This window comes from Crinia signifera, chromosome 1, assembly GCF_055691185.1.
Source record: "Crinia signifera chromosome 1, ASM5569118v1, whole genome shotgun sequence".
Taxonomy (NCBI): domain Eukaryota; kingdom Metazoa; phylum Chordata; class Amphibia; order Anura; family Myobatrachidae; genus Crinia; species Crinia signifera.
The window spans coordinates 400583416-400608236 of record NC_139217.1 but is presented as its reverse complement, the minus strand read 5'-3'; the positions used below and the strand labels follow the sequence as shown (position 1 = coordinate 400608236).

The 24821-nt window shown below is 43.7% G+C and overlaps 1 protein-coding gene across 1 annotated transcript in view; it reads left to right on the top strand.

The window, feature by feature from the left end:
- The window catches only part of CAMK4 (calcium/calmodulin dependent protein kinase IV), a 159277-nt gene extending 140912 nt beyond the window's left edge, over positions 1 to 18365 (top strand). The window contains exons 9-11 of the mRNA XM_083151674.1: positions 3405 to 3531; positions 13012 to 13164; positions 17198 to 18365. Of these exons, the coding sequence (XP_083007800.1) occupies positions 3405 to 3531; positions 13012 to 13164; positions 17198 to 17362 (445 nt within the window). The 3' untranslated portion in view covers positions 17363 to 18365. The remainder of the gene's footprint in view (positions 1 to 3404; positions 3532 to 13011; positions 13165 to 17197) is intronic.
- Positions 18366 to 24821: the final 6456 nt, after the last annotated feature.

Sequence of the window (24821 nt, the reverse complement as noted above, 5' to 3'; positions counted from 1 at the left end):
TTTCTTTAGCTCCCCCCCCCCCCCCCCCCACACACACACACACTTGTTTAATTTCATAATATGTTTGAACATTTGGTCGCTTACCGATTGGAAGAATTTGTTTTTGTACTGAACATATTACTGTAGCTATAGATGTTGCATGTTTGTTCTTCCTTTTATTTCTAATAAATATTAGTATTCAGGGAAATAAATATACATACATTGTGCTCAAACAATCTAATGATGTGTACACACAGTTGGTTAGGTTTGATATTCGATCCTCGATGCAATCAAATCGCAAGGCAAGCCACCCAACATGCATGCAATTTTGACTATATAGTGCAGAGCTGTACTATATAGTCATTGCTGCCCTGTCTATCTGGGCTTCAATTTGTGCTGTCACGGGAGAGCGCATCGGAATCGCAAGGTAAAAAACCTGTGCGATCTATATAGTCAAAATTGTATGCTGTATTGTACCGTGTGTACACAGCATTAGAAATCTTATGAATAAATGTGGGCGTTCCTATGGGCGGTGCCCCCTGGTCCCCGCCGCTACCCACCGCCCGCACTGCCAGGTCTGAGCGGGATGGCGAACATGTAGTTCCACCTAGCTTCTGCACATGTGCAGATGCAAAAATCGGTCACGCGGGGGAATAAGAATAATCCCCTTGATGCTAATACCTCTACTTTTCTTTCGCTGGCATACAGCTGTGCGTGGGAATGTACAAGAAATGAAATATTCCTTTGTGCATCTATATATATCTTGGTACAGATTTCCATCAGCCTGGTCCCAACGTAAATAGGACTCTATGTGCTTCTGGCCAGATTATGCCACCCACTCCTCAGCCCGGGCTGACCACCAGCCTCTGTCTTGGGGACAGATGTATCAAGCTTCAAAAAGTTGATCAAGTGGAGACTGAAAACAACCAGCCAATCAGCTACTAACTGCCATGTTACAGGCTGGTTTTGAAAAATGACAGGTATGAACTGATTGGCTGGCTGTTTATCACTCTCCACTTGATCAACTTTTTGAAGCTTGATACATCTGGCCCTATCTCTTTCTCATGTGAATTAGCAGATACTGTAAGTGGTTGCAGCAAGTGGGCAAGTAATAAGATGTGTCTAGAAGTAAGCATACCCTGAGTGACTGAAAGTATTATTCCAGAAACACCTTTATGCCTATTTTTAAATTAAAAGTCGCAATTTGGCTTGTAGCTTCAAAATCTTCCTAATTTGTAAAAAACTGAAGTACAAAATGTTTAATAAAATATTAGCAATGAATTTGTTGTTTCTTTATGTGCTCAGTTATAGCTACCAACCCAGCTAACACATTATATCACCAAGTTCATTAGTAAAATAATAAATCTTCATTAGGTGCTGATGAACACTGAAAGGAATGGTATATAAATAGCTGATTGCAAATGAGGTCAGTAATGTATATTAATTACACCAGTAACTATGGCAAAAACCAACTAGTTCCAGCGGTCTCTGATTTTCCTATTCTGTGTAATAGTGCGGTTCACACACAGTAACTGGAAACTACATATTAGGCTACAGTCAAATACTTCTTTAGGCTGCAGCTGGGCATAAATTACAACATTGTGAATTCCATATTTTTACTTCTATATAGCTGCAGTATACACTCACTAATAGAAAACAATCACACCAATAGACACACACAACCTGATTCATAGGGGGAAATTTACTAACGAAAATACGCCACTATTTGGTGCAAATACGACTGCCTACATGTATTTTCGGCATTTACTATGCCGAAAATATGCCTATTTGTATTTATGGCACATTCGTATTCGTATTTACAAATATAAATAAATAACCCATCGGAAGACTACGCATAGAAATCGCATTCTGTCAAATGATGATTCATAATTTACTAAGTGGCCTTATGCAATATACAGCCACTAATTGCCTCAAAAATACGCCTTGAAATACAATTAATTTTCCAGGCCTATATTGCAGAAGCCTGCACGGATCTGCCTGATCCGTGCAGGCTTCTGCCACGCTGATTTTTAAAATGATCTATTTATTTTCTCTATTTTTTACACACTGCAGCCTGCAGGGATCAGTCACTGATCCCTGCAGGCTGCCGACTCATATTTGTATTTAGCGGCTGTATATACGGCTGCTACATACGAATACAGTGGATTAGTAAATCTGCCCTATTTACGCTTCATATTTTCATATTCTTAGTAAATTTCCCCTATTGAAGGACACCGATTACACAGCAGTTGCATGTTGCTGTGTAAAAATGTGCTAATGTCCCAGCGGCATTTGAAGGCAAAAGATGCCAATTGCTGGTGGCAGTGGGTGTTTTAGGGGGTAGAGGGTGTCAGGTTGGTAATATGGGCATGTAATGGGACCAATTTTTGGAAATGTTCTCAGGGCCACTTTAGGGCCAGATCCACTAAGTTTCAAAAGTGATAAAATGGATAGTGATGAACAACCAACCAATCAGCTCCTGCCTGACATTTTTCAAACACAGTCTTGTGACATGGCAGTTAGGAGCTGATTGGTTGGTTATTTATCACTCTCCATTTTATCACTAATGAAGCTTAGTGCATCTGGCCCACAATTACCAATCCGCCCATGATACCAAGGAAGGGTATTGTAGTGGAATTGACATAAAGACACAGACACAACTGCAGTCAAGGACACAAGTATGGCTGCAACTGTGTCCAACTCAGAATAAGACCCTATGAGGAGGGGTTCCACCCCCTCAACAGACCCCGCCTCCATGAGGAGGCCTTCCAGAAACTTCCCGGTCTGGTTTTCCATCCCAATCAGCTTCTGTCTGTGAATAATGGGATTTGTACCCCAATATGTGAAATGAGGGAGATTGGTAGACTAACGAGCGAGAGAGGGAGATTGCTGCTATTTCAGGGAGTCTCCTGCAGAATGCAGGAGGGTAGGCAGCTATGGTAGGAGCTGATTGGCTGGTGGTTTATCACTCTCCATTTTATCACTTTTGAAGCTTAGTGCATCTGGCCTCTTGTGTGCTGTCTCAACCATAGGAAAGAAGTATTAATAGTGTGGCCCCAATGGGTCACGTGTGCAATAGCAGGCGTTACCAAGGTGCAGTATGTGTTCATCATGCAAACTTAGTGTCACTAGATTAAATTGGGCAAAATAAATGTGTATGTGTATCCATTGTGTGTTCTACTTTCTGCTAAACCAGAAACAACCTAGTGTTTTCCTCAGGAATAATGTACACCTTAATTATTGTATTAGAAGTCACTGTTGAGTTACATGACACTGTATCTTAATGTAATTAACATAATTTCCCTCCCATATAGCAGGGATCTTGGTTCCTGTCTGTAAACTATTTCCTTTTAAGTGTATGAACACTAGAATACCCCACAGGTAACTGCTCTGCTGTCCAGTCTGATGCATCTCTCTACACACAGGCTCTGCGGCTTTGAACCTTTCTATGATGAACGTGGAGATCAGTACATGTTCAAGAGGATTCTCAACTGTGATTATGACTTTGTCTCCCCCTGGTGGGACGATGTATCTCTTAATGCCAAGGACTTGGTAAGCAAAGTAACTCTATGCTGTCATTGCTGCACAGTGCAGTACAAGACAATTATGGAATTCAAATGATCTTTTTTTTTTTTATGAACAAAACAGGATTTGCTTATTATGTCACACTTTTAAAGAGAAATATTTTTTAAGTAATGTATCCTCACATCATGTAATACAATAATCAAACCTAGTTTGGGGGGACATGCAGTGGGGTTTACCCTGTACCCCTGTGGGTCTGTCCAACCCTGGAGAAATGTAATTGGGTCCAAGTGTGCTGAAAGTGCTGGATGCAGGCCAAACAAGGACATTTTTATTTTACGTGGCAATCATTTACAAGGATGACTCTGCCCCTGTTACATTTCACCAAATGTGTTTTATTTTCATGTGTGGACTACAGCATTGGACACATCTAAAAATTGTGATCCCACCATAAAGGACTTTGAGTGTTGCTGTAACAATCAATAATAGAGTGTCATGTTCTGTATTAAGCGCAATAATTACATTTTTGTTATTCTATATAATAATACTATTTTACTATTTTGTTTGGAAGCAAAGCTAAATTTGGGGCCCAGAAGGCTGTCTGTTTTCTAGAAACCACTGCTTTACTCTGCTGTATGAGGCCCAATGTAATGCCTAGCAATCAGTGGCGTAACTTCAAAAATTGCGCTCCGCCGCCAGAGGTTTCTGGTAACCCCCCCCCCCGCCCGCCCGTCCGTCCGCCACCCGCCACATATAAATACATACTATATGTATACTTACATATTCAGGAGTCCGGCTGTCAGCGATGCGGGTGGGAGTCCGGCTGTCATCGGCGCGGGTGGGAGTCCGGCTGTCATCGGCGCGGGTGGGAGCTGGGATGCCTGTCAGCGCTGCAGTGGTCCCGGGCCGGCTCCCGTCCTGGCTTCATTCTGATATGAAGAACGGACCATCACAAAATGTTCGCCCCCATACAGCAGACAGTTTCAGAGAACTGTCTGCTATATTGGGGCGGACATTTTATGATGGTCCGTTCTTCATATCAGAATGAAGCCAGGACAGGAGCCGGGACCATTTGCTGACACAGTGACAGGTATCCCAGCTCCCACCTGCACCGCACCGCTATTACAATAGCACCGCAGCCCCCCGGCGCCCGCACTTACACTGCGCCTCCCAGCGACCGCGGGGGCTGCGGTGCTATTGTTACGCCACTGCTAGCAATCCCTGTACTGCCTTAAGCTGTACACACGGTGCAATATATTGCGCAGTGTCCCGTTTGCTCTGTCCTGAAAGTGGATGTAGGCAAAGATGGAACATCTGTAGAGGGGTTTATGGGCTTCCCCTCATCTTTGTGCCCCTAGTTACTGCTACCCCTGCAAAGTAGTAATTTCCCTACAGGCACTGAAGATAGCCATGACTAATCTCAATCTTCTGTAACTGGCACCACTGGGGACATCTGTAACTGGCACCACTGGGAACATGATATGTAACTGGCACCACTGGTGACATCTGTAACTGGCACCACTGGGGACATCTGTAACTGGCACCACTGGGGAAATGATATGTAACTGGCACCACTGGTGACATCTGTAACTGGCACTACTCAGGACATCTGTAACTGGCACCACTGGGGACATGATATGTAACTGGCACCACTCGGGACATCTGTAACTGGCACTACTGGGGACATGATATGTAACTGGCACCACTGGGGACATCTGTAACTGGCACCACTGGGGACATCTGTAACTGGCACCACTGGGAACATGATATGTAACTGGCACCACTGGTGACATCTGTAACTGGCACTACTCAGGACATCTGTAACTGGCACCACTGGGGACATATGTAACTGGCACCACTGGGGACATCTGTAACTGGCACTACTGGGGATATCGGTAACTGACACTACTGGGGATATCTGCAACTGGCACTACTAGGGACATCTGTAACTGGCACTACTGGGGACATCTGTAACTGGCACCACTGGGAACATGATATGTAACTGGCACCACTGGTGACATCTGTAACTGGCACTACTCAGGACATCTGTAACTGGCACTACTGGGGATATCGGTAACTGACACTACTGGGGATATCTGCAACTGGCACTACTGGGGATATCTGCAACTGGCACTACTAGGGACATCTGTAACTGGCACTACTGGGGACATCTGTAACTGGCACTACCTGGGACATCTGTAACTGGCACTACCTGGGACATGCTATATAACTGACACTAAATATGTACAAGAAAATTATTGCTTAGCATTCACATTCAGTGCCTGAGATAGGACACACACTTTTTTCATGTTTTGAAATCTTGTTTCATGCACAAATAAAATATATTTGTGTGTATTTCATATATTTGATTATGCGACATAAATACATTTTGTGTTCACACATGGGTCCTGTCCTCACTAAAATATAAAAATATTCTGAAATAAAGGATAATCCGTTATCCAAAATGCTTCTGGTCCCAAGGATAAGGGATACTCAATCTGTACATATATTTTTACCACAGAACTATGATATCTATCACCTTTCTCAAGCCATATTTAGAGTTGATGTTGAATGTGAAATGAATATGCCCTATATTACTTATTCAGAACCGCATATTGATGTAGTTGCTATGGTCATGTTGGGAAAGAGATACCTTCTTAACACTATCTTTTAAATCAAGAGTAAACACAATGTGGGCTCCTTATAGTAGACAGACTTAGGGGCCCATTTATCAAACAATATTTGCTTCTATATCCCCCAAAACACCCGTTTTCAGGGGTTAGTCGCACATATTAAGTATCCCCCGAATGTAGCAAAGGGGGACCACAGCAGGAATCTCCGATCGCTGCTGTGATCCGCCCTTCGCCGCCGCCGGCCGCATCCCCCATAGGTTTCTATGGGGGATGCGAAGCTGCCCAATGTATCAACATCGCCTTTTACAATGTGATCCTGGGCGGTAATGTTCCGCACAGATCGCATTGTAAATGTGATCAATGATAAATGAGCTCCCTAATAATTATCTGGCTTGGTTATTAATATTCACACAATTGTTCTGAAACATTGCATAGCTTATAGTTGCATACAGTATGGTGGGTTGGAATACCTTTGGGGGACTGTATGCTTAATTAAGCGTTAGGACATAGGTTCTGCAAAAAGTATATCCCGACAATGTCTAGAATGTGAAGTGACTGTGTATATGTATACTAGAAATATAGAAGCAATGAATTTGTTGTAATATAAGAAAACAGTTGCATTAATTTGTGTTATGGTCAAATGTGTTAGACCAATTTATATAATTACTCTGCACCCAAACATGTATTCATTCATTTCTTTCCATTGGTTAAAACACAACCCATGCAGACACATAGTATTAAATTACATGGAGTCCTCACTATGGGGGAAATTTACTAATATGAAAAACCTAGTTTTTCGTATTAGTATTTTCCCTACGACTGCATACGACTGTTTCAGTCGTATGCAAAGTCGTGTTCCGGAGGGTCATTTACAAAGCAGTCATATACGACTGCTTTGTAACCCTCCGATGTCGTATTCATTCATATTAGCTGGCCATATATACGGCCGCTAATACAAATTTTTCTAGCAGTCTGCACGGATCAGTCAGATCCGTGCAGGCTGCAGAGTGTAAAAAAAAAATAGAAAAATAAATAAATATTAAAAAAAAACGGCGTGGGGTCCCCCCCACAACCGAAACCAGCACCAGGCTGACAGAGCCTGGAGCCGGTGATTTAAAATCAGGGAACCCGACAAATAGGGGTTCCCCGATTTTTAACAACCAGCCCCAGGCTCCTGCTCTGGGGCTGGTTCCCAAAATACGGGGGACAAAATGAGTAGGGGTCCCCTGTATTTTAAGAACCAGCCCCAGGCAAAACCAGCCAGCAGGGTAATGCCACAGCCGGGGGGAGACTTTTTATACAAGTCCCCCCGGCCAAAGCATTCATCCCTACCGACCAGTCAGCCTGGCCAGGGGCCCTGGGGGAGTGGGGACCCCACCAATGAAGGGGTCCCCCCCTCCAGGACTTACCTGACCAGGCTGAAGCCTGGTACTGTCCCCGATGCCCCTGGGCGGTGGGCATCGGGCTGATTCAAGTGTAAAAAAATGATTAAACTATTGATTTTTACTGTGGCACTACAAGTGCCAGCAAGCTGGGACTTGGAGAACCACAAGTCCCAGCCTGCTGGGCATTAAAGGGCCCGCTGGCACTTGTAGTTCCACAGTTAAAAAAATAGTACAATAAAAACACACTGACACAATGAAAATAAAAGTTTAATGCATACATTACACACATACTGATATTTACCTTTCTTGATCCCGTAGGTAGCCCTCTGTCCTGGTGTCCAGTGTCCTGTGTCGTCCTCCAGGTCCATGTCGGCGGTCTGTGTCGTCCTCCAGGTCCATGTCGGCGGTCCGTGTCGTCCTCCAGGTCCATGGCGGTGTCCGGGTCCGAAGAAATCCATGTTGAAGCTGTGGAAGAAAATCCTACTCACCTGGTCCTGTGCTGAAGATGTCTTGTCTTGGTCCGCCGTAATCCAGGTAATCTTCATGCTGTCGCCGGTCCCCGCACTGTCCGCATCGCACTGAGGAGAGATGCAGAGATGTTTCATTTCTACTGGCCGCCTAGCGGCCAAGCAGGAGCCGACTTTCTTGGCTCCTGATTGGCTGCTAGGCGGCCAATAGAAATCATTCTGAGGAGAGGCACAGAGTATGAAACATCTCTGCATCTCTCCTCAGTGCGATGCGGACAGTGCGGGGACCGGCGACAGCATGAAGATGACCTGGATTACGGCGGACCAAGACAAGACATCTTCAGCACAGGACCAGGTGAGTAGGATTTCCTTCCACAGCTCCAACATGGATTTCTTCGGACCCGGACACCGCCATGGACCTGGAGGACGACACGGACCGCCGACATGGACCTGGAGGACGACACAGGACACCGGACACCAGGACAGAGGGCTACCTACGGGATCAAGAAAGGTAAGTATCAGTATGTGTGTAATGTATGTATTAAACTTTTATTTTCATTGTGTCAGTGTGTTTTTATTGTACTATTTTTTTAACTGTGGAACTACAAGTGCCAGCGGGCCCTTTAATGCCCAGCAGGCTGGGACTTGTGGTTCTCCAAGTCCCAGCTTGCTGGGGAGGCTTGCTGGCACTTGTAGTGCCACAGTAAAAAACAATAGTTTAATCTTTTTTTTTACACTTGAATCAGCCCGATGCCCACCGCCCAGGGGCATCGGGGACAGTACCAGGCTTCAGCCTGGTCAGGTAAGTCCTGGAGGGGGGGAACCCCTTCATTGGTGGGGTCCCCACTCCCCCAGGGCCCCTGGCCAGGCTGACTGGTCGGTAGGGATGAATGCTTTGGCCGGGGGGACTTGTATAAAAAGTCTCCCCCCGGCTGTGGCATTACCCTGCTGGCTGGTTTTGCCTGGGGCTGGTTCTTAAAATACGGGGGACCCCTACTCATTTTGTCCCCCGTATTTTGGGAACCAGCCCCAGAGCAGGAGCCTGGGGCTGGTTGTTAAAAATCGGGGAACACCTATTTGTCGTGTTCCCTGATTTATAATTACCGGCTCCAGGCTCTCTCAGCCTGGTGCTGGTTTCGGCTGTGGGGGGGACCCCACGCCGTTTTTTTTTTATAGTTTTTTTTTTCTATTTTTTTACACTAAAGCCTGCACGGATCTGACTGATCCGTGCAGGCTTAAAGCAAATACGACAGGGAAAGCAGGGTGTATTTTCCTGTCGTATTTGCGTGGGTGTTTTACACCACTTAGCAGCCGTATTATCAGTACGGCTGCTTAGTACATCAGGAACCACCATTCTTTTGAATGGTGATTTCTGTCGTATTCTATCGATGGTGTAGACCAGTGATTTTCAACCTTTTTACCTTGCGGCACACTAAATACGATTTTAAAATTGCCAAGGCACACCATGAGATCCCCACAGGGCAAAACGCATTGGCCCCCACAGGAAAAAAACAAACCTATTGGCCCCCATATAAAATAAATCACACTGGTCCCCACAGGTAACAAAAATAAAATACATTGGCTCTTTAAATGAAAAGAAAAGACCATTAAATAACAGTTGAACTGGTGGTGGCTGTAAACTGGTTATGGCATCTCTAGATCTGGGGGCACACTTGGGAACAGCTCAAGGCATACTAGTGTGCCACGGCACAGTGGTTGAAAAACACTGGTGTAGACATTCGTATTTGTAAATACAAATACGAATGTTCCATCTTTAGGAATACGAATTGTTGTATTTTCGGGATTGTAAATCCCGAAAATACAAATGTGTAAAAAATAGGTGTATTTCTCCCTACGAATACACCTTTTTTTTACGAATCCATTTTGGTAAATTTCCCCCTATATGTGAAATTCATAACTTTCCCTTAGAGATTACCTGTGAGGTGAAAAATTGTGTTCCCAGAGAAAAACCACTGATCACATAAGCCATAGATACAGATAAATGGTGTAAGTGTATTTAATGTTCAAAGTTGACTACTCAGTAACAAGTAGCTGTGTGCTTTTCCATTTCATTTATCCTTATTAAACTCAGAGCATAACATTCTAATCCATACACGTGTACAATACAGGATGAGTATCCCTTATCCAAATATCCCTTATCCAAATAATTCCGAAAACCATACATTCCAGAAAGTGAAAAAAAAATATGTTTTCTTGCTAAAACCACTACTGGGGACATCTGTAACAGCACTACTGAGGACATGATATGTAACTAGCACTACTGGGGACATCTATAACAGCACTACTGAGGACATGATATGTAACTAGCACTACTGGGGACATCTATAACAGCACTACTGAGGACATGATATGTAACTGGCACTACTGGGGACAACTATAACAGCACTACTGAGGACATGATATGTAACTAGCACTACTGGGGACATCTGTAACAGCACTACTGAGGACATGATATGTAACTGGCACTACTGGGGATATGATATAAAACTGACACTAAATATGTGCTGGCACTACTGAGGACAAGATATAAAACTGACACTAAGGGGGAAATTCACTAAGGCAAATACTCCTAAAAATTTTGTAGGCATATTCGTATTTTTGGCATAGTAAATGTCAAAAGTATGAATACGCCTACAAAATTTGCATATTCGTATTCATATTTATGGCACATTCGTATTTGTATTTACAAATACAAATGTATACGCCATCGGAAAATACAAATAGGAATCACCATTCAAAAGAATGGTGATTCCTAATTTACTAAGAGGCCTTATTGAAAATACGGCTGCTAATTAGTGCAAATCGTGTGTAATGGCAGGCCAAATACACCAGGAAAATACACTTCATTTTCCTGGCGTATTTGGCTTTAGCCTGCATGGATCAGTCAGATCCGTGCAGGCTTCAGTGTAAAAAAAAAAGTAGAAAAATAAATAAAAAAAATGTAAGAAACGGTGTGGGGTCCCCTCAAAGAAGTCGGGACTGGTTCTAAAAAATCAGGAAACCACCGACATAGGGCTTCGCTGAATTTTTAAAACCAGGCTCCAGAGCTGGGGCTGGTTCCCAAAATACGGGGGACAAATTGAATAGGGGTCCCCCGTATTTTAAGAACCAGCCCCAGGCCCAACCAGCCAGCAGGGTCATGCCACAGCTGGGGGGGAGACTTTTTATATAAGTCCCCCGGCCAAAGCATTAACCCTAACCCTCAGGGCTCCTGGGGGGAGTGGGGACACCGGACCAGGATGCCGGAGCAGGACACCGGAGTAGGACTGAGGGCTACCTATGGGCTCAAAATAGGTAAGTATCAGTATGTATGGTCTCTGTGTGTATTAAAGTTTTATTATGTGTCAGTGTGCTTTTATTTAACTATTGGTTTTGTTGTGGAACTAAGAGTTCCAGCAAGCCCATTAATGGGCTGCATGCTGGGACCAGTATGCATTCCAGGCTTGCTGGGACTCTTAGTTTCACCACAAAACCCAATGGTTTCATCTATTATTTTTTACACTTTATCAGCCCGGTACCCACAGCCCAGAGGTACCAAGGACAGCACCAGGCTTCAGCCTGGCCAGGTAAGTCCTGAAGGGGGGGATCCCTTTATTGGGGGGTCCCCACTCCCCCAGGAGCCCTGGCCAGGCTGACTGGTCGATAGGTTAATGCTTTGGCTGGGGGGACTTGTATAAAGAGTCTCTCACCGGCTGTGACATTACCCTGCTGGCTGTTTGGGCTTGGGGCTGGTTCTTAAAATACGGGGGACCCTTATTCATATTGTCCCCTGTATTTTGAAAAAAATACAGGGAACCCCTATTTGGTCGGTTTTCTGATTTTTTAGAACCAGCCCGGCTCTTTCAGCCTGGTGCTGGTTATGCCCGTGGGCCATGCCGTTTTTTTTTTTATTTACTTATTTCCTTTTTCTTTTTTTTATATACCGCAGCCTGCACGGATGACTGCCTATACGAATTCGTATTAGCGGCCGTATATACGGCCGCTAATATGCATAGATACGACATTGGGGATTACAAAGCAGTCGTATTTGACTGCTTTGTAAAGTCCCCTCTGGAATATGAATTTGCATACGGCTAAAACAGCCGTATGCAGTCGTATTTGTTTGTATTAAGACTACGAATACGAAAAATCGTATTTGTATTCTTAGTAAATTTCCACCTAAATATGTGCAAGAAAATGATTGTTCTGCATTCAAGGTCAGTGCCTGGGATAATATACAAACTTTTTTTATGTTTTGAAATCTTGAGACATCATTGAAATATAAAAATATAATATATAAAAATAATCTGTTATCCGAAATTTTTCTGGTCCTGAGCATTTTGCATAAAGGATACTCCACCTGTCTAATAATATATTTAAGGTCCCAAAAATCTTTCTTTGATCTGACTCCATACAACAGTGTAAAATTCCATATCTTATATGGAAGACCGAATATTTTGACATGGGTCATTGTTACTGAGGTAGCTAAAAAAACCTTGCATCTGTTTAATGCTACTAACAACAACATTACAATAGTAATAGCTCAAGTGAAATGAAGTCACTGGGGCTTTGGCTGGCACATACTGTAGTATCAGGACACTGCAGAGCAGTGCTGTACTCCACCTGTTCTCCCCAATGCTTCCTCCTCACCAGTTGTGTATATAGGGCCAGATGTATCAAGCTTCAAAAAGTGATAAAATGGAGAGCGATAAAACGGACAGACAATCAGCTGTAACTAACATGTTACAGGCTGGCTTTGAAAAAATGACAAGTAGGAGCTGATTGGCTGGTTGCTTATTACTCTCCACTTTATCACTTTTTGAAGCTTGATACATCTGGCCCATAATGTTGCAGTGGCTGTTCCTGTAATGCAGTGCAGTCCTGTTTGCAGGTTGAATTCATAGCATAAACCACATGCCGGCTTACCAATGCGGCGGTAGCAACTATGTACCCAGAACTGTATGGTGAAGTGTTGAATTATACATGTTTTCTGCTATATCATTTTGTTATATTTATGTGCTATAGGTGAAAAAGTTAATTGTGTTTGACCCAAAAAAGCGTCTCACCACTCACCAAGCTCTACATCACCCCTGGGTCACAGGAAAAGCTGCAAACTTTGCTCATATGGACAATGCTCAGAAGAAACTCCAGGAGTTCAATGCCAGACGCAAGCTCAAGGTATGCATGCACTCAGGGCAGCCAGCAGGGGGGGGGACTCCAGTCCCAGGTCCAGACAGAAAGGGGTCCAGGATTGGAGTTTATAAAGTAAAATTTGTCATAAACAAAGTTCACATTTCCCTTGAAGCAATATAGAGATTGAGAAGTGTGGCCAGTGCTGCAAACAAAGGTCTCACCAGGCATTCCAGGTGTTTGAGAAAGGGTAGGGGGCCCTGCCTATTTTGTCAGACCCGGGCCCCTTAATTTCTGATGGCAGCCCTGCATGCACTATACAGAGACAGGCAGTGCTACTTTTCAGTAGGAACCAGCAGGAACTCAGTTCCTGAACCTCTAATTAAATATGACATCATCATTAACTGGGTTCCTGAACCTGTTCTTGGCCAAAATGTACTTTCCATAAGATACGAGTGCCTTTGTTTCTAAATGCAATATATACATGTTCCTGGACCTATTTTTCCAGAAAAATAGTACTGGAGACAGGTATAGGTCAGGTCCACAGTTAACCTGAAGAAGCACCTGTATATGCTCATTGAATTCTAAATTCGTATATAACCTTTCTGCCTAAAGGAGGAGATTTCCACGGAATGAAGACATGTCCTTAGTACACACAATCAAGACATAAATATAAAATATTTAGGTTGCATGCAAAAAGGAGCGTATGATAAGGCACATACATGCTATGGGTGTAGGTAGCCTGGTTTACCATTTATTTCTGTTGTTGTTTTAATGCCATCGGGCAAACCTATCAATCATGTGAGGCTTTGATAAATGGTACAATAAGAAATCTAGCCCCATGTGTTTGCATATGCTTCAAGATATGGTTCACATGTAGAATACCAGCGGACTATGTTACATAACAAGGGGGAGTAAGGTGTGGCACATACAGAATACCTGTTATTAGTGGTGTACCAAGGGGGAGTCAGGTGTGGCACATGTAGAATACCACAGTCAGTGGCGTAACATGGGGGAGTCAGGTGTGGCACATGTAGAATACCTGTTATTAGTGGTGTACCAAGGGGGAGTCAGTTGTGGCACATGTAGAATACCACAGTTAATGGCGTAACACAGGGGAGTCAGGTGTGGTACATGTAGAATACCTGTTATTCGTGGTGTAACATGGCGGAGTCAGGTGTGGCACATGCAGAATAGTCAGTGGCATAACAATGGGGGCAGTGATGACAGTCACAAGGTCCACATGAGTATTTCATGTTTTTTGGGTGGCTATGTTGGCATAGGTCAAAATGGACAACAAATAAGTGTACAGTGTCCTGTCGCATGGCTTGCTACGCTTGGAAAACTATTACAATCTGATGCTAGGTACACACCAGAAGGATTTGGGCTCAATTCCCCCAATTTCGACTTGTCTTACGTCCGATTGTAGTAAAAAGCGCAGAATTGTACATGTTTTTTATGCAATTCCGATCCGATGCACGTCCATGCCGGTCGTTTGGTCACTTTGGAGATTTTACCTTCTGCACTAAAGATTCATCATCTACATTGGGTTGGGTACCGATCCTGTGCAGATCATTACGATCGTCACACAATCATGATGTGTACCCTACATAACTCTATGCCCACTTGGTAAAGTATGAACCTAGTCGGTCTAAAGCAAAATACGTGAAAAACTCATATCAGCCTTGGGTCTGTCGATCACATACCCATCGACCTAAGGCTTGTGCCTAACTTTGGTTACTGTCGATCTAGAGCCTGTTGACTATCGCTAGGCATCTAAATAGCCCTATCACTATTAAGCTTTGGTTTCTCCTCAGAAAAGGCGCCGGACAATGAACGCAAGGTGCAGAATTTGAACTCCATTGGTATTCGCCCTTACGGTTAAACATAACATTTAAACTTTATTTTTTTGGGCAACAATTGAGCATAACAATGATGCAGAGACATTGTTGCAACAAAGTAATAAATTGTAATAGGTTCTGTCATCTTTTGTATGCTGAAAATTTTTTAATGCTCTGACTTCAACTGAACTGAAATGTGTCTGCTCAATTGTTAGTTAATAATAGCTTATATTCAATAATATAAATGTAATAACAAACCTATTACAAATCATATTTTAATGTTCTTAATATTATGTTCACATAGTGCTGGCACACGATAGCAGAGGTGTAAACCACTATTGTAAAATATATTGTGTTCCTTTTATGTTTAGGCACATTTAAATATTTTCATAGAAAAATTTTGATTCTTGCTCAGTGCTATGTGACCCCTTCAACAACATTGCTATTGTCATTTTAAAAAATATGCAGATACTAGAAAGCCTGCTCCAAGCAAACGCTTCAAAGCTAGTCTGCTACCTTCTGTGTTTGTGTATGTGTGAGAAAGAGATGTAGTTTCCCTCTCAGTAGTAAACAGCAAACCAACAATGGGGTAGTGGTACTGGGGCCTTGTCTCATTACCCCTACCCCATTGTTGGTTTGCTATCCCTAGCCCTGCTGCTGCTGCTGCTGTTCTAAATCCTGGACTGGATCTCCACATTAGCTTATGTCTCAAGTTTTTTTTTAATGACAAAAGAGTAGAGAACCAAAATGTAATCACAATTGAAATATATATATATTATTAGTAGTCATAATAAGTTGATAGGATCAACAATGTCTAGGTTGACCACTAATGGTCGACAGTGACTAGATCGAAACCTACTGTATAAATCATGGGTCTTCAAACTGTGGCCCTCCAGATGTTGTGGAACTACATGTCCCAGCATGTCCTGTCAGTTTTGGCATGCACTTATAGGAAAAAATGTGGCAATGCATGATGGAACATGTAGTTTCACAACATCTGGAGGGCCACAGATTGAAGACCCATGGTATAAAAGGTTGACATTGACACTGAAAAGGTCAACACGGGTTTCATGTTTTCTATGGTTCATATTTTACCATGGAAGTGGGCATAGAGTTAGCTTATAATAGTGTGTCAAGCGCAGCAAGGCACTGTGCCCAAAGCATGGCGAGCGTAGCGGTACACTTTTATTCTGCTCATGTCAACATATGTTGACATATTCACCAAATAAACTTGAAAAACGCGCATCAACTTTTTTAGTGTCGGCCTAGTCAATGTCAACCTTTTGCTTGTGTCGACCTTCTGCTAATGTCGATATAGGGTATGTCAAGCATTTATAGGTGGTCAGCCTAGTGACTCTTGACTTAGACATTGTTGACCCACTTTACCAGGGGTTCTCAAACTCGGTCCTCAGGACCCCACACAGTTAATGTTTTCCAGGTCACCCGTCAGGTGCACTCATTACTGTGTGACACATTTTAAAAGATCCACAGGTGGAGTTAATTATTTCACTTGATTCTGTGAGGAGACCTGCAAAACATGCACTGTGTGGGGTCCTGAGGACCGAGTTTGAGAACCTGTTCACTATACCATAACCATTATTTTGACAAATTATGTTTTTTTTTTTGCATTTTGGGAAGTGTTTCAAAGGTCTGTAATGAAAACAAATGTAAATACATTTAAATCAATTGTATGATATAGGTACTCAGGTTGTTAAACATTGTAAAACATAATCACATGATTCAAAAATACTAATATATTTTTGTACATACACAGGGCAGCCGAGAGGGGGGGGGGTTCTAATTACCTGGGCCCGGGCTTGCTCGAGGGGACCGGCAGGGGCCCTGGTCCGCCCCCCCTTCCCCCTCCGTCCCTCCCTGTATCAGCAGCAGCACAAATGTGCTGTGCTGACTGCAGGCTTAGCATGTTTGTCTCACTGACAGCGTGAGAACTCATGCTGAGCCTGCTGTCAGCTGTAGGTGTGTGCTGCTGCTGCTGCTGAGTTTAGAGTTTTCTTTCACCCCCTCTAAACATTTTGGGGGCGTGGCCTAAGCGCAGGATGTGGCCACACACCCCACACTTAGTTCACACCCCAATTTTTTTTTTACCGGGGCCCAGCATTCCTCTCGGCTGCCCTGTACGTACATACTGTATTTTATAATAAAAATGTATTTGCTCCTATTTTGCAGAGGCAGATGCACTAATGGTATGTCTCATCAAATGTGTTTTTTTCTCTCTGCAGGCAGCTGTTAAAGCTGTAGTAGCTTCAACTCGTTTAGGTAGTGCTGGAAGCCACAGCAGCCATGACAGCAATAAGCCAAGTAGGAATCCATCTCCTGTGCAAGAGAGTGGCCGTGTAGAGGTGACCACACAGGAACCTAAACAGGAAGAGGAAGGAGCATCTTGAGTCCACAACTGCCATGTTTGAGTCTGGGTCTCTGCCATTTCATGCACCAGCTACATCAGTCTGTTTCTTCGCAGGGAAGATTCCTTAGCATGGCCTTCTGGCAGTTATTTTCATGGGGTGCAATGAAATGCACAAGTTGGTGACACTATGTTCAATGCATGTGACTGCTTATCAAAATAGTAAAATGGCCGACCTGACACGCGACAGGGGTAGTGCTGTACCTACATATGAACTATGACATGGGCTAATATTATTTAAACTATAACCTTGATATGCATTGTATCTACACTGTAGATGTAGTGTGTAGTGTTTCATTTTACAATTTTATAAAGGTAATGGACTTTATAGCGGATATCCTACTAGTATGAGTTTTCATTTAATTTATTATCATGTTGCTGGGTTTATACCGAAGCTCTAAAATAACACATATAACACCTTCAGTTATATCAGTTATATATGTTTACAAAGATAGTATAAGTATTTATGCAAAAAAACATTCCACTGATATGGCAGTAATGGCCCTTGTGGCTGGAATATGGTACAGTGTATTGACCTAGTTTGCATTAATAATGCCTTATTATTACACTTTATATACAGTATTTTATTAACCAAAAATCACTTTCATAGATTTCTGTCAATGTACTGTGTAAAACACATAACTCATTAATATACACTAAAATAACTACAAGTAAAATGAAGAGGCATAATACAATAAATGTTGAATGGTGCATTACAGTACAGCCATAGGGTTGGATTTTTAACAGCACTGGCTACAAATATTGTAAGATATGCAAAGGAATTGGGTATATTGAGGGCACATCATACTGAGTTGACTATAAAAAAATGTTACTTGTATATTTATTTTTAATATAAATGAGTTCATTTAATGAAGACTATTGTCACATATTATTTATGTTTAACAAAAGACCTTTATTGGTAGAACACTCATCTCTTAAATTATTGTCCCATTAAGATTTTTTTTATTAAAATATAAGCTACAGTAGTTGTGTTTGTGATTCTTCATTTTTTAATCATTTTTATTTTTATGTGTAATGTGCACTAGAATTAAAACTATTGGTGTTATCTTGATAATAATGACTAGTGAAGTTATGTCTATATATTCCTTCTGTATGCATGCAACTACTGATTTCCAGTTTAAGATAATGATTTCAGAAGTGAGAAACTAAAACCGTAATTGGCCAAAAGGAATGAATAGCCAACACACATTACATAGTCTTATTAGAAGTGTTGGGTTATATGTGTTATTGTAGCATATCTATTAAAAAAACAAACTTATTTTTTATTAATACACTAATGCGGACTATACATCTATGGCCCCGATTTCCCACTTTGCAAATGTTATCCACCGATAGGCGATGCGATTCACTGGTCAGAGGCACAGAGGCAGGGCTGCCAAGAGAAATCCTGGGCCCCGGTACAACAGCGTCACGGGGCCCCCCTGGAGTGGCAAGAAACAGAAAAGAGGTGTGGCCATTAAAGGATATAGGGGTGTGTACCACACCATATACCCTTTATGCAACACAATAGTAGACCCCTTATACTTGCCCCTTACACATTATGCTACACAGAATGAGCCAAAATTCACATGGAATGTCTTAAAATTCACATTATGCCACATGGAATGACACAAAATTCAAATTATTCCACACAGATTGAGGCAAAATTCAGGGAGCGTGAGAGGAATGGTGGGGATGCAGGGACAGAGACAAAGTAAGTCTAGAAGGTCATTTCTATGTAAGGGATGGCAACAGAAATCTTGGGGCCGGTACACCAATATCACTGGGATTGAAAAATGCTGAAACCCGGTATTCCTGGGATCCAGGGATTGGCATCCCTAAAAGAAAATTGCCCCCTGTGCCCCCACACTGACTTGCTGTGGAGGGGGGCAGGCGGCCGCAGTGCATAGGCAGGCGTCGGGTAGACATGTGCGACGTGGGAGGCCCGGCGGCGAGCAGGTTCCGGTGTTGGGTATGATGTGGGAGGCCCGGCGGCAAACAGGTTTCGGCACTGGTGGTCAGCGCTGTGGCCTGTTGTCAATGGGGAGTTAATGTCAGTTGCCAGGGGTTCTTGCTAGTTGCCAAGAGGGGGGTTAATGTCCGTTGCCAGGGGTTCTTGCTCTTTGCCAAGGGGTTACTATACATTGCCAGGGGTTATTGCTTGTTACCAATGGGTTTATATTTGTTCCCAGGGGTTAATGCTCATTGCCAAGGGGGGTTAATGTACGTTGCCAGGGGTTCTTGCTCGTTGCCAAGGGGGGGTTAATGTCCATTGCCAGGGGTTCTTGCTCATTGCCAAGAGGTTTTTAAATGTTGCCAAGGGGTTAATATTTTTTGCCAGGGGTTCTTGTTAGTTGCCAAGGGGGGTTTATTTCCATTGCCAGGGGTTCTAGCTCGTTGCCAAGGGGGGTTTATTTCCTTTGCCACGGGTTCTAGCTCGTTGCCAAGGGGTTAATATGTGCCCGGCCAACTGCCCGTCAGCTGCTGCTGCCCCCTGCTTTACCCTGCCTTCCCCTGCGCACAGAGAGGCAGACGCTAGAAGTCATTTTTCACTTCCAGCGTCTCTGACAGGGAGCACTGCCCGGCAGCGTTACCAGGAAGTGCAGAGCTGTGCTTCCTGTCAGACGCTAGAGGTGAACTATGACTTCCAGCATCTGTCTCTCCATGTGCAGGGGAAGGACAGACAGGGGAAGCCGCAGTTGACGGGCAAGTGGCCGGACACATGGGCGTGCGGACAGGTCCTTGTCCTCCCTACGCACCTGCAGCCCAAAAATATATATTTTAAAGTGTGTGTCCGGACCCGGGCCCCCCTGGCAGGCCCGGGCCCAGGTAAAATGTACCCGCCCCCCTGCCTCTCGGCGGCCCTGCACAGAGGATCAGGGAATTTTGGGGAATTCAAATTCGCAAAATTCACTGACTCACTAACCCCGACTACTTTTGATAAGAATTGTCATGGTGGGAAATCAAGCATGTTGGATCCCAAAGCTGCAACTATTGCAAGATATGTGCAGATCATGAACTCCTAGTGATATTGGAGGCACTGGCTGCCTGGCTCCAGCTGTCAGAGGGGCACAAACAAACAAAGACAGAGATAGCTACTGAACTACAGATGGAGCAGCTCTCCTTAGAGCTGCTCCTAGCGATTCTATTGCCATCTGCCACCGTTTGCCAGCCTCCAGGAGGGGGAGTGCACGCAGAAGATGCTCGCGCGCCCGTTTTTGTTGGAGCCCGCTGCCCGCACCCCCTAACCCTGCCCGTCTCCCTGAAGCAGAGACAGGCAGGGTTTCTGCCATCTGTCGCCGTGGACTCACGTGTGTGTAAGATGCTCGCACATCCACGTCAGATGCAGTGCCTCTCCGCCAGTGATCGCCAGCTCAGGAAATCTGGCGATTCCCTGGGCTGGCTGAGAGGCGCTACATCTGTAGGGCAGATCTCTCTCCACTCATTTCATAGAGATTTGCTTCAGTTACTGCTGACTCACAAACCCACTTTGCATCTCCCTTGAGCTGAAGAGTCTAGGAATATGTGATAAGAGATCAGTGTGTGTATATAATGAGCTACAGCTTTGGTTTTGGATCTTGTATGATAAAAGAAAGGAGAGCAGAAGTTGCTTTGAGGAAACTTTTTAAAGAGTATTAATCTGCTACTAACTTTTTAAACAAAGCCTGTAAATGTAATAAGACAGAAGCTGATATTTTATCTCTCATAACTTTATCTTTCTTTTTTTAAACTTTGATAGTAAAAAAAAAAAACCTCAAGGCTCTATTTATTATCATTTGCAGCCAACACCTTAAAATAAAGATTCTCTATTGCCACAATTATCTGCAATAAGGAATATTTATTCTTCCAGATGTCCCATTGGCGAGTCACTGCTACATGTGCCAACACCATACCTGCCAACATGATCCTCTCCAGGAGGGACACATTGCTCTGTTTCTGGACTTTCCCCAATGTATGAATACCATCACCTGTGGTGAAGCACCTTTCTTAGCCATTAACCTGCTTAAAACAGGTGATGCCAATCATACATTAAGAGGAAAGTCCAGGAACAGAGCATTGTGTCCCTCCTGGAATAGGTCATGTTGGAAGGCATGCAACACCACTGGGGGGGCATCACCTATTTAGCCTCCGGGTGTCTGGTATGAACTTGTTAGTGCCATAAGAGTGCTCAGAGGCATCTTGTGTCAGCACACCCCAATCTACATCCCTGTCTGACCTTGATGCTTCCCTGACACCTCACATTAAACTAGTGCCAAGGGAGCACGAAGATGTGTTTCTGAATGTAGTAGGCTGCCTTCTAAGACAGCCAATTAACATCAGAATCAGCTTTATTGGCCAGGTATACTTGCGTATACTAGGAATTTGTTTTCGGTTTGCTGTGCAGCAGCCAGGTGGGTAACAAGTAAACAGCGTATAGTATAAACAATAAACAATATAAACAGGTGGGGGAACATGTACAGTCATATAGAAAGTTTTTCCGAGGGGACACTGTGTTAGATTATGTGCAAAGGGTTATGGCGCGACTAGACAGTGAGGTGTTCATGAGTTCACGTGTCAGCAGGTGAACCGCTTGAGGAAAGAAACTTTTTAGGCTTCTGGTGGGAATAGCCCTGTAGCGTCTGCCTGATGGCAGCAGGTTGAACAAGCCATGGCCAGGATGAAGTTGGTCCTGTAGTTGGTGATAACTGATGCAATTATTAGCTGTTTGCTAATACTGGTGACTGTCATCATTGTCATCTGCTGTTTGAACCAGACTCTGAACATACACAGATAATATGGCATTCTCAGACATAAATGAAACAGTGATGGTGAGGAAAACAATAAGAGTATTTTTAGTAAAGAAAAGTGTATAAAATAACATACAGGTTGAGTATCCCGTATCCGAATATCCGTTATCCGAATTATTCCGAAAACCATACATTCCAGAAAGTGAAAAAAAAAAAATGTTTTTTTTGCTAAAAACTCACTGGGGACATTTGTAACAGCCCTACTGAGGACATGATATGTAACTGGCACTATATATGTACAAGAACATGATTGCTTGGCATTCAAATTCAATATCTGAGATTGTACACAAATTTTGTTTCATGTTTTGAAACCTTGGCCCTTATTCTGATTGACGCGGACTTTACCGCGTACTTACGGATCGCGTCTTTATGGCGTCTGCGCATGCGTGGAGAACGCTACGCGCATGTGCCACGCCTTGACTCGGTACCAGTTCGGGCAAATCCCGTCCAAAACTGTTCACCGCTATCAGTCGGGAAATAGGGGCGTATTATGGGCGTCATGCGGAATGACACATGGGCGTAGTTTCAAAGTGGGCAAAACGGGGCGGAAACATGGGCGGACACGGGGGAGTACACTTATGTTGGGGGGCGTACATTCGGAAACCACTCCGAATGCACGCGATCAAAAAGGGCAGAAATGTGCGGTGTCCACAAGTGTACTATTGCTTTGCGGACACCACTCGTTCATGCGGTAGGCGAACGTACGCCTAATGACTACAACCATTAACACCTGAACCCAATAGAATCTACTCCTTTACTCATTACTCACTAATAGGACGCTTGTCAGTGCTTTAATTGAAACCATTGCTGCTTCAAGGAACCCGTACTAAACACCCACATATGCTGTACTTGTCAGACACTTTCAAACTGCTAACAATGGACATGACAGAATATTAATACTAGCAATACACATGTGTATTTGACATGTACTCATGAAACCACACATTTTGGGAAAAGTAAACACATTTATTTATATTCATGCACTTACATTGCTGTAAGGGTTAATGTGTGCAATGCATGTGTTAGGCATGCTTGTAAGGATATATTGGAATCTAATTGATTCCAATTCCAAATAAGCAGTTTTTTATGAGGATAGGTAATTGAATAAGTGGGTCATGTGATGTATTGCAGAAGATACTTCATAGTGGGTTGTTTGGCGTAAATACTCCGCTTACGTGCGGTAGCACCGCTTGGCTCCCGTTCGGATGCGGTATTCCCGAGCATACTCTGTAATACTCTGTAATACCGTGCCGAATCGGAGTGTTTCTCCCGCACACGCATGCTTTGTATGTCGTCCGTAAACACGCCCTGTTCTTAAAGAGTGAGTCCGTCCGAATGCGGAGGACACGTGGGCGTTTCGACGGACGATGGCCGCATGCGGCAAAACGCCGTGGCGTGCGGACCGCTCCGTAAGAATGCGGGAATTTCCGCACAGATCAGAATAAGGGCCCTTGTTTTTTGAACAAATAAAATATATTTGTGTGCATTTCATGTGGTAATAAAATATATATGTGTGTATTTTATGTGTTTATACAGCATAAATGCAAGATACTTCAAAATACATCATTTAAATATTAAAATATTCTGAAATACGGAATAATCCGCTATCCAAAATTCTCCTGGTCCCGAGCATTTTGGATACGGGATACTCAACCTGTACCAGTAAATATTAATACTGACAAGGTGTCAGTGCAATGTGATAGTGTATATATAGGTTGAATAAATGTCAATGACAAATATCCTGACCAGTGGCGGTTTTTTTGCAGGGCTGCAGCCTCCCCCCCCCCCCTCCCTCCTAGGTAAAATCTGTCACTGTGTGAAGCCAGATGCAGTCTGTGAGATTGCTCTGGCTTCCCTGTGACTGGCAGTGACTTCTTATTGGAAGTCCGATGTGCCAGACACTCAAGGCAGTCCCATTGGGAGGTGTTCCCTCCCTCCTGGATGCCTCTCTATGCGCAGCTGCAGGGTAGCCCCTAAAAACGGATTCTCCACATGCGCAGTACCGAGGACGACACTGCGCATGTGCCGGACCCAGGACCGTCAATACAATTCTATATGTCAGCTCCCAAACCAGCCCCGTAGAGGCTGGGCCAGCGCATGAGCAGAACTGAAGAAGCTACTGCACATGCGCCGATCATGGTGATTGGGACAAGAAGATGGAAGCGGTGGTAACAGGGACCTGAGGGGACTAGAAGCAGCAGCCCCTCTCCTCCGACAAGGTAAGAGCATATAGTAACAATATAGGTATAATGCCAAATGCAATCCATACACATTACCCGAATATTCGGGAGCAATAAATCAAATGCCAATGCAATGGGAATAAAACTTAAAAGTGGGAGCCTTGGGCGATTTGTGAATAACAAATGGTAGGTCCCGGGCTGGATAGCTCGGCACCACCGCAATAGATGTGTCCGATGAGGATGATATAGTTCTATACCAGATGGCAAACAGGAACCATACAGTGCGTTTCAGATAATTACCTTCCTCAAGTACGGGTGCTGTATAACTGCCAGGGTATAAATACCTACTACCAAAGTGGTGTGAGGCTGGTAACCACCAGTGGAAGTGGAAATTGCAGTCCAATTGGCGGGCATTTTGCGTTCCACTGCCTCTTTTTTTGGGGGGGGGGACAAACAGAAAGAAATCAGAAGTTGG